Genomic DNA, 10,078 nt, shown 5'->3' on the forward strand with positions numbered 1-10,078 from the left:
TCTCCCCTGAGGTCCGTTTCTCTCTTTCACACCACAGAATGTTTTTCCCTCTTGTGGAGTTTCGGTCGTGCCGGCCGGGTTAATCAGTAACATCCCACGAGGTCGATAACACCCGCACACACCCGATGGCCTTCCTGTCGTAAAACCATGCCGCCGTCTTCCATCTCCAGATACGAGGACGAGTGACGGCGGGTGAACGAGAACAGGCGTCGGTTTTCTTACAAACAAGTACAGATCGAACTTTGTGATAAATACTCGAACAATGAGACGACGATCGTGATGCAAAACTCTCACACGGCGTCCAAAACTCCCACTGGGTCGATAAATGATTAATATGAGTGGTAATAAATATAATAAATCAGTGGGGTGATATTCTGGACTTTGCTCGACCAATAAAAGACTCTTGGACTCGATCACCTGCAGCTTCATATAAATGGAAATGTACAGTTTCCTGGTTGCTGCTCTTTCACAACAGTCCTGCTGTTACTCATGAGGTCCGTTTCTATGCAGATGAAACGCTTCTCTGAAACAACTCTTCTTCCTCTTAAACCATGTCGAGATCATCTCGTGTTGAATTATGAATGTAAACACGACAAAATGTCTTTTATGGCTGAAATTTATACACTTGATAGATTTAAAACTGAAGCTGTTAAATCTTAAAAATACAAAAGGGAAGTTGGTCAGCTTGTCCTACTTTTGAACCTCATGGAGCAACAGACAAAAAAGATCCAAGTTCAGGATAAAAAAATAAATTAATTAATAAGACAATTAATAAACAAACAAATTAGTGATGTGAAATGTTTTTAAAGTCGAGTTTAACGTGATGAAATGTTGTCAGGTGCAATATTGTTTTGAGAATAAGGAGTTTTTTGCAGTTTCCTCCTCAATGTTACTTTTATTGCTACAAAAAAGTATTTCTGTCAATCAAGAACAATCAAAACAACTGTCGGAATCAAATAAAAATAGTTTAAAATGATGCAGGTTTAAAATAAAAGTTCAACTTTTCTTTTTTAATGAAATATTTGTTATTTATTCGTGAAGATATTTGTTTAATTGTGATTTATAGAATGAAGATGCATCCGTGTGCTCTGCAATAATTTCCTGAGAACGCAAAATCTTCTATTACTTCAAAATTGTTTTATTGAACGAGATGGAAAACACAAATACAGCACAGGTAAGAAGTTAGGAAATTCATTCAAATCATTTTTAGACAACAAAAAAATGGATTAATGTCAAATGAGTGCAACACATTCCTTAAAAGTCGTATTCAGAACAAACTGCATGTCCAAAACCAGCGTAAACATCTGCTCGTTTCCAACAGCCACGACATCACCAGCGAATGACTCCGGCCCTCCTTTACATTACAAGCCAGACTTTAAACTGCACCATCAGCACTTTCTGGAACAATCCAAGAATGATGAAACAACTGCTTACAGAACCACAACGGCACTTTCAGAAAGAATATGTTTTTCCAAAATGTAAATTCAGCTCAGTAACATCAGCATATTCAGAAATTACGTGACAAAAAACTGCACCCTGACTCTTTTATAATGTCTGGAATGAGAAGGTGTCATGCTATAGAGTGTAAATAGAGCAACGTTAGATGATTTTCAACCCTGTTAAAGTATGAAAACAAGTCATTTACTGGCATTATTAAAATCTTTGAATGCGTCGCAGACCATATTCAGCTTCAAACCACAATTATACATCCTTCAAGCGTTCCTGCAAACGTTTTCATTCTGTATTTTTTTAAAGCAGGTCAGTGTGTCAGTTCAGCAACATGAAGACTCGCCGTCTCACAGCCGAGTTAGGATTTGGCAGCTCCCTTTGACACGGCCAGGCCGATGAGGCCGGCTAACCCGGCTACGCCGAGGCTGATCCCCCCGACGATCGCCATGCCAACCAAGCCGTCTGCATAACAACAGGTGAGGGTTTCAGGACGTCCGTTTAAAAATCACATAAACTGACTTTTTAATGGATTACAAATGGTACTCATCCAGAATGTGACGGGGTTATTATTTCTCACCTTTCTTTAAAGCCTTGACGATGAGCTTCTCCAGCTCCAGAGCCTGTTTGTTCCCCGGCTCGTTCTTCAGAAGAGTTCGGATGTACTTCAGAGCTTTTTCATACTCCTGCAAAAAAAAAAAAAAAAAAGAGGGAAATCTAAAATAATCTGAAGGGTTACTGAAAACAAAAACACATTGTTCTTTTAAAGGGAAGTAATTTACAGGAATATGTACGACTCCATATAAAAATGATAACTAGAAAAACAGACACATTTTATTTCATATTTATTCATGTAAAACCTAAAAAAATAAATCATATTTGTCATTAACACTGTGTTGAAGGAAACCGTAGTGTTCCTGTCATCAATACTGAATTTAAAATATTCATTAAATCCTACGAGCTGCAGAGAAGCGTCGGAGATCATTTTGACCTACAGAACCTTAAAGGTCCGATTCACTAGCTCTCAAGGTCAACCGGGGCAGAGAGGAGAACCACGCTATTGTACAAGAATGCCGGTTTCAGACACAAATGAGTAACTCTGCTGACCAGGCCTTTTTCTAGCAACGTCTGTGGCGATGCATCAGCAGAATTGGACCAATCAGAGAGCCCCGTGTGCGACATTGCGTCAGGAGGAGCGAGGAGTCCAGGCAAAAAGTAAAAGCTGTCTGACACACAAATAGAGTTTCTGTTCGATAGAAGTGGGCATTTTCCTGAAAGACTGAGAGACAGACTCACCTTCAGTCTGTAGTTGGCCACCGCCAGGTAGAACAAAAAGTCCCGGGAGTCGTCCTTTGATGATTTCTGAACAAGTTCTGCAAGAAAAAAAAAATATATATATATATATATATATATATTGATGAAAGCTGGAAAAATACGGTACATGGACCCTCCTGATGCAAACAGAGCTGCCACGACACTCGTCTAACTCGCTCAGTAAAACCTTTTAAACTCCCCAAAACATCTGTAAAGATATATGTATAACTTTATAATGTATTATAGCTATAATACTTATACTGTATATGATGGCTGATATGTTGAGAGATTTTACATAGATGCAATTTCACTTTCAGTTTGTCCCCCGTCACGTTTATATTTTAGCGGTAAAATACATCAAAATTCTTTAAAAAACTAATTTTATGATGATACTCATGAAAACTGTTTAACAGGTTTTTAAACATGAATATCAGCCTCAAAAAAACTAATAAATCTGTTCTGCTCTAATTATACATGAAGTATTATAGTTTCAGTATTATAATAACATTATGGAGTATAGTTTCAGTATTATAATATTACATATGAAGTATTATAGTATCAGTACTATAATAACATTATGAAGTATTATATTATCAGTATTATAATATTACATATGGAGTATTATAGTATCAGTACTATAATATTATATATAAAGTATTATAGTATCAGTATTATAATATTACATATGAAGTATTATAGTATCAGTACTATAATAACATTATGAAGTATTATAGTATCAGTATTATAATATTACATATGGAGTATTATAGTATCAGTACTATAATAACATTATGAAGTATTATAGTATCAGTACTATAATAACATGACATATGAAGTATTATACATGATATAATAATAATATAATAACATGACATATGAAGTATTATACATGATATAATAATAATTATTATAATATAATAACATGACATATGAAGTATTATACATGATATAATAATAATATAATAACATGACATATGAAGTATTATACATGATATAATAATAATTATTATAATATAATAACATGACATATGAAGTATTATACATGATATAATATAATAACATGACATATGAAGTACTATACATTATATAATAATATAATAACATGACATGTGAAGTATTATACATGATATATAATAATAATAATAATATAATAACATGACATATGAAGTACTATACATGATATAATAATAATATAATAACATGACATATGAAGTACTATACATGATATAATAATAATAATAATATAATAACATGACATATGAAGTACTATACATGATATAATAATAATAATAATAATAATAATATAATAACATGACATGTGAAGTATTATACATGATATAATAATAATAATAATATAATAACATCACATGTGAAGTATTATACATGATATAATAATAATATAATAATAACATGACATATGAAGCATTATACATGATATAATAATAATAATAATATAATAACATGACATGTGAAGTATTATACATGATATAATAATAATAATAATATAATAACATGACATATGAAGTATTATACATGATATAATAATAATATAATAACATGACATGTGAAGTATTATACATGATATAATAATAATATAATAACATGACATGTGAAGTATTATACATGATATAATAATAATAATAATATAATAACATGACATATGAAGTATTATACATGATATAATAATAATAATATAATAACATGACATATGACGTATTATACATGATATAATAATAATATAATAACATGACATATGAAGTATTATACATAATATAATAATAATAATATAATAACATGACATATGAAGTATTATACATAATATAATAATAATAATAATAATATAATAACATGACATGTGAAGTATTATACATGATATAATAATAATAATATAATAACATGACATGTGAAGTATTATACATGATATAATAATAATAATATAATAACATGACATATGACGTATTATACATGATATAATAATAATATAATAACATGACATATGAAGTATTATACATAATATAATAATAATAATATAATAACATGACATATGAAGTATTATACATAATATAATAATAATAATAATAATATAATAACATGACATATAGTATTATACATGATATAATAATAATAATATAATAATAATATAATAACATGACATGACATGAAGTATTATACATGATATAATAATATAATAACATGACATATGAAGTATTATACATGATATAATAATATAATAACATGACATGTGAAGTATTATACATGATATAATAATAATAATAATAATAATATAATAACATTAATAATAACTCACCCTCCAGGAGAGCGATTCCCTTCTTGATGTCCTCCGAGTATTTGCTCCTGATCAAACACCAGGCATATTCAAACTTGGTTTCCTTGGAAACGGCTCCCTTCACCAACTCATTGTTGTATTTCTTCTCAAATTTCTGCCATAAATAAAGTAATGAGCGCGTCAGAGGGCTGAACGTGTGTTGACCTGATGGTAAACAGTTAGCTTTAGTTAGCATTAGCTGGCTACGTGACGCGACTTCAGTCCGCGTCGACACGTCATATTTCACCGACTATGTCAACGTTTACCGGGTTAACGGACGCAAACGGGAAGTCGGTGAAAGTCCCTCGTGTGATAATGTTTGTTTTACGAGAGGAAAAGAGGTTAAATGAGGTGAAAACTTACCAAGAGGTCCTCGGGAGCGACCACATCACTCAATACAGCCTCCATGTTTCCGGAAACTGAACTCTAGCCACGCCCTCTTTAAATCACATGACTCGAGAGTTGGCGACGTCACCCGTGGATTTCTCTAGTAAAACCATTGTTGCGTCATAACAATAATTATAATAATAAAAAGAAGCATTAACCACATGTTGAAAAACTTTTTATTTCTGGGAAATTCGACACCAAATATGAAGTTTTATTTGCATAAAAAAAAAAAAAAAAAAAAACAGGTTAAAAGATGAGGAAAGTTGTAGAAATTCAGTTTTAGTTCACAGGTTTTTTTGCCTTCTTACTGTCAGATCAATGAAACTAATATTAATGGAAGCTCGCCGCTGAGGCTTCATCAGTTCTTTGCGAGGTGTGCCGGGGAAAAGGCTAAAGGCAGCAGCTCTCTGAGGCTGGTTTCTGAGTAAGATCCATCTGGCTTGGTCAAGTAAACAATCCAGTCTGGTCCAAACTGGGGAGAGAGGAAGAGATGAAGAGATGATGAGATGAAGAGATGATGAGAGGAAGAGATGAAGAGATGATGAGATGAAGAGATGAAGAGATGATGAGAGGAAGAGATGATGAGAGGAAGAGATGAAGAGATGATGAGAGGAAGAGATGATGAGATAAAGAGATGAAGAGATGATGAGATGATGAGAGGAAGAGATGAAGAGATGATGAGATGAAGAGAGGAAGAGATGAAGAGATGATGAGATGATGAGATGATGAGATGAAGAGATGATGAGAGGAAGAGATGATGAGATGAAGAGAGGAAGAGATGAAGAGATGATGAGATGAAGAGAGGAAGAGATGAAGAGATGATGAGATGAAGAGATGAAGAGATGATGAGAGGAAGAGATGATGAGATGAAGAGAGGAAGAGATGAAGAGATGATGAGATGATGAGATGAAGAGATGAAGAGATGATGAGAGGAAGAGATGATGAGATAAAGAGATGAAGAGATGATGAGAGGAAGAGATGAAGAGATGAAGAGATGATGAGATGATGAGATAAAGAGATGATGAGATGAAGAGATGATGAGATGATGAGATAAAGAGATGATGAGAGGAAGAGATGAAGAGATGATGAGATGAAGAGATGATGAGATGATGAGATAAAGAGATGATGAGAGGAAGAGATGAAGAGATGATGAGATGAAGAGATGAAGAGATGATGAGATGAAGAGATGATGAGATGATGAGATAAAGAGATGATGAGAGGAAGAGATGAAGAGATGATGAGATGAAGAGATGATGAGATGATGAGATAAAGAGATGATGAGAGGAAGAGATGAAGAGATGATGAGATGAAGAGATGAAGAGATGATGAGATGAAGAGATGATGAGATGATGAGATAAAGAGATGATGAGAGGAAGAGATGAAGAGATGATGAGATGAAGAGATGATGAGATGATGAGATGAAGAGATGATGAGATGATGAGATAAAGAGATGATGAGAGGAAGAGATGAAGAGATGATGAGATGAAGAGATGATGAGATGATGAGATAAAGAGATGATGAGAGGAAGAGATGAAGAGATGATGAGATGAAGAGATGAAGAGATGATGAGATGAAGAGATGATGAGATGATGAGATAAAGAGATGATGAGAGGAAGAGATGAAGAGATGATGAGATGAAGAGATGATGAGATGATGAGATGATGAGATGAAGAGATGATGAGATGAAGAGATGAAGAGATGATGAGATGAAGAGATGATGAGATGATGAGCAGTGGATGAGACGATGTCAACATGCAGGGAAGACAACGAGTCATGATGGCAAACATCTTCCTTTTTATTGAGCCAATTCTGTCTGTAATTCAGTTTTAAAGATCTTTTTTTTTTTGTGTAACATTTAGAAAACTGTCTTGATATTTTTTTTGTCTTGTTTCAAGATCCAAAAAAATGTAAGAAATTATTTTTAAACAATCTGATTCATAGTATGTGAATTTGAAAAATGATAATGTCACGTGCATATTTTATTTTATTTATTTTAATTCAATTATTGGCAGAATTAAGACGATGAACTGAAAATATTTTTGCAGGGAATCATAAACCAATCACGCGACAATGAATGTTTCTGCTGGTCACACAAGACGTCTCACCTCCAGGAGAACCTGCCGGCACGCTCCGCACGGTCCGACAAATTGGTCTTTGGTATCGCTGCAAGAGGAGAGGAGAGGATGAACGCACAGCGACACGCCACTCCACCACACTCTGAACATGTCACCGTGTTACTGAGCGCGTTACCACGTCACAGCGATGGCGGTGAACCGCCGGTGTCCTTCCACGACGGCTCTCTGGACGGCCGTCCGCTCGGCACACACCGTCAGACCGAAGGAGGCGTTCTCCACGTTGCAGCCTGGAAACACACAAACACACACAGCGGACTCAGGACTCAGTTCACAGGAGTCGCATCAAGCTTGCACAGTTGTACACTAGGTTTTATTCGTGTTTTATATTCCCCCATTAGAATTGATCCTGTGAGTGTCACATTATTGAGACATTAGTTAATTAAAATTATATTAGTTATGCATTGACATGATTTTAGTCGTGAAGCCAAGGTAAAGGAACTTAAGGTAAGATAAGATAAGATCAACTTTATAGCTTTAACAACAGCAGTATGAGAACAGATCCACAGTATGAGTAACTACTGTATAAAAAATGTGCAAAACGAATAAAAGATATGATTTCTGGGTCGTATATAAAGTATATAGTAACTGTGAAGTGTGTAAAGACACAAATAGACACCCAAAAATTGTAATTAAAAAAAATATGGCAAAAATTACACAACTTCTTAAAGTGTGTTATATTTTTGAATGAAAATATAACCTGCAGCGTGAGTAATAGGTTTCTGTTTAAGTTCATGTCGTAAAATGTAAATTTTTCTCTGAACTTAAACTGAAATATAAAGTTGAGTGAAAGGAAAGTTCCTCGGAATTATATTTAAGTACTTGTACTTGAGTACTCGTTACTTTTCTGCGCATTGGTTCTGGTTCTGGTTCTTTCTGCTAGTAGGAAGAGAGAAGTCACCTGTTGGTGGTTTACCTGTGATTATAGCGCCATCTGCTGTTAATATGGCGGCACCAACGGGGAACCGGCTGTACGGACAGTACGCCATGTCGCGAGCCTGCAGGCACTTTGACACGAGCTCTTTCACCTGGTCTGCACACAACAGAAAGGACCAGGAGCAAATCAAAATCACGTATTCACCATGACGTGTATTTATACGAGGAGAGGAGGACTTGCCTGCCATTGTAGAGGAAGACTGTCCGCATGTGGTCAGTTCACCAGCTGGACCGTCATGTGACCCACGTGCATTGTTTACCTCCACGTCATTGGCTGGTTGGACGCAGCATCATGGGACAGTCTGGCGTAGTCCCGTCCACACGGGAGTCGACTGTTGTCCTGGTTTCTCGCGAGATCAAATTGAATGAGAACAACTGCACGGGTTAAAATAAACAATTTAAACTTTATAAATCTAATTGAAGGGACGACATTTTGTGTCATACTTTGAGAAACCGTCTGCACTGTAATGTAAACAACACGTTCCAATAAATATTCTTACTTTAATCAACATCTTTAATTAAATATAGGAAATATTCAATTAAATTTTACACAAAATTAACAGATAATACAAATAATAGATAAAATAACAAACGTAAATTCTACATAAAGTCTTACAGATTTGCGCAACTTGTTCCCGAGGCGATAAAGTCATTAAAGCTACATTAAATAACCAATTTATCAAATATGTTTCACTTATAGAAAGAAAAAACGCGAATATCACAGGTGTAGATTCCATGTGAAAACCTTCCCATCTATTTTACTCATGTTATCATATGTTGCACAATTTGTGTATTAATCTGAAGTTGGAAAATGCCTACAAATGTACCATTTAATAGAGGATTTATGTCATAGTCAGCGAGGTAGGAAGCAGGTAGAGAGACACAATCTTACAGTAAAATAAAGCCATAACGTAACCTCACGCATTAGAAATCATCAAGAATCCTCAGACGTGCCCATAAAAGTCTGTGTTTGTCCGCGCAGGACGCATCGTCACAAAACACAGGAGTCTTTTGCAGAGTCCGGCCAGGAGGACTCCGATCCCGAACGTGTCGTACGCGGCGTTCCAGAAGGCGAACGTGTACAAGGTCTTGTTGCAGTAGAGACCATCAGCAGCTGAGGGGTCGTAGTTCGGCTGGTAGACCGAGAAGACCCACACATCACCTGGAGGTCGAGGGGAGGGCACAGAAACAGATAGATGTGCAAAACGTACTAAATTAAATGTACTTCTTTCTCTTCTCTGGTGTTTTTTTTTTTTGTCCTTTACCTGCCAGAATCCACATGAAGGGAAACAGGCCGATTAAACCCAGCAGGCAGCCTGCGAAGCCGCTGGCCAGCTGCCGTCGCTGAGCTGGGTCGCTCTCACAGGGCAGAGTCACAAATGGTAGCACGATCAGGGGCATCAGACCCAGCCCCAACAGGTAGACGGGGATGTTGGGCTGCTGAGGGCAGTCCTGGAAATACACAAAACCTGCAGACACTTGGTGGCTCAACAAAGATGTTTTTAGAACTTTATTGAACAAGATATGAATTCGTATT

General features: G+C 35.5%; 3 protein-coding genes across 4 annotated transcripts in view; all 3 read right to left on the reverse strand.

Annotated features, from left to right (window-relative positions):
- Positions 1–1,117: 1,117 nt before the first annotated feature.
- Positions 1,118–5,524, reverse strand: fis1 (fission, mitochondrial 1). Its single transcript, XM_069718970.1, has 5 exons — positions 5,450–5,524; positions 5,069–5,201; positions 2,743–2,819; positions 2,027–2,132; positions 1,118–1,911 (listed from the first exon to the last, which is right to left on the reverse strand). Exons 1-5 carry the CDS (start codon positions 5,492–5,494, stop codon positions 1,808–1,810), a joined length of 465 nt encoding a protein of 154 aa, XP_069575071.1. The 5' UTR covers positions 5,495–5,524; the 3' UTR covers positions 1,118–1,807.
- Positions 5,525–5,635: 111 nt separating this feature from the next.
- LOC138632989 (cytidine deaminase) lies at positions 5,636–8,782 on the reverse strand. Its single transcript, XM_069718941.1, has 5 exons — positions 8,723–8,782; positions 8,522–8,638; positions 7,724–7,835; positions 7,579–7,636; positions 5,636–5,945 (listed from the first exon to the last, which is right to left on the reverse strand). Exons 1-5 carry the CDS (start codon positions 8,727–8,729, stop codon positions 5,832–5,834), a joined length of 408 nt encoding a protein of 135 aa, XP_069575042.1. The 5' UTR covers positions 8,730–8,782; the 3' UTR covers positions 5,636–5,831.
- A 348-nt stretch (positions 8,783–9,130) lies between these two features.
- LOC138632988 (transmembrane protein 272-like) overlaps positions 9,131–10,078 on the reverse strand; it is a 2,271-nt gene continuing 1,323 nt past the window's right edge. For both annotated transcript variants that reach the window (XM_069718940.1, XM_069718939.1), the window contains exons 4-5: positions 9,807–10,010; positions 9,131–9,703 (exon numbers count right to left, since the gene is read on the reverse strand). In XM_069718940.1, the coding sequence (XP_069575041.1) occupies positions 9,486–9,703; positions 9,807–10,010 (422 nt within the window). In that variant the 3' untranslated portion in view covers positions 9,131–9,485. The remainder of the gene's footprint in view (positions 9,704–9,806; positions 10,011–10,078) is intronic.

This window comes from Brachyistius frenatus, unplaced genomic scaffold (assembly GCF_029030835.1).
Source record: "Brachyistius frenatus isolate BFR_SWC_R1_liver_20210118 unplaced genomic scaffold, ASM2903083v1 Contig_203, whole genome shotgun sequence".
NCBI lineage: Eukaryota > Metazoa > Chordata > Actinopteri > Embiotocidae > Brachyistius > Brachyistius frenatus.

Bases quoted from the DNA above. Each gene is read 5' to 3' on its own strand.
- fis1 (XM_069718970.1), bottom strand. From the start codon at position 5,494: ATGGAGGCTGTATTGAGTGATGTGGTCGCTCCCGAGGACCTCTTG. The intron at 2,820-5,068 runs GTGAGTTATTAT...TTTTTCTTGCAG, and splicing joins GGGAATCGCTCTCCTGGAGG to AACTTGTTCAGAAATCATCA. The intron at 1,912-2,026 runs GTGAGAAATAAT...GTTGTTATGCAG, and splicing joins CGTCAAGGCTTTAAAGAAAG to ACGGCTTGGTTGGCATGGCG.
- LOC138632989 (XM_069718941.1), bottom strand. The intron at 7,637-7,723 runs GTAACGCGCTCA...CTCCTCTTGCAG, and splicing joins ACCGCCATCGCTGTGACGTG to CGATACCAAAGACCAATTTG. The intron at 5,946-7,578 runs GTGAGACGTCTT...CTCTCTCCCCAG, and splicing joins GCCGGCAGGTTCTCCTGGAG to TTTGGACCAGACTGGATTGT.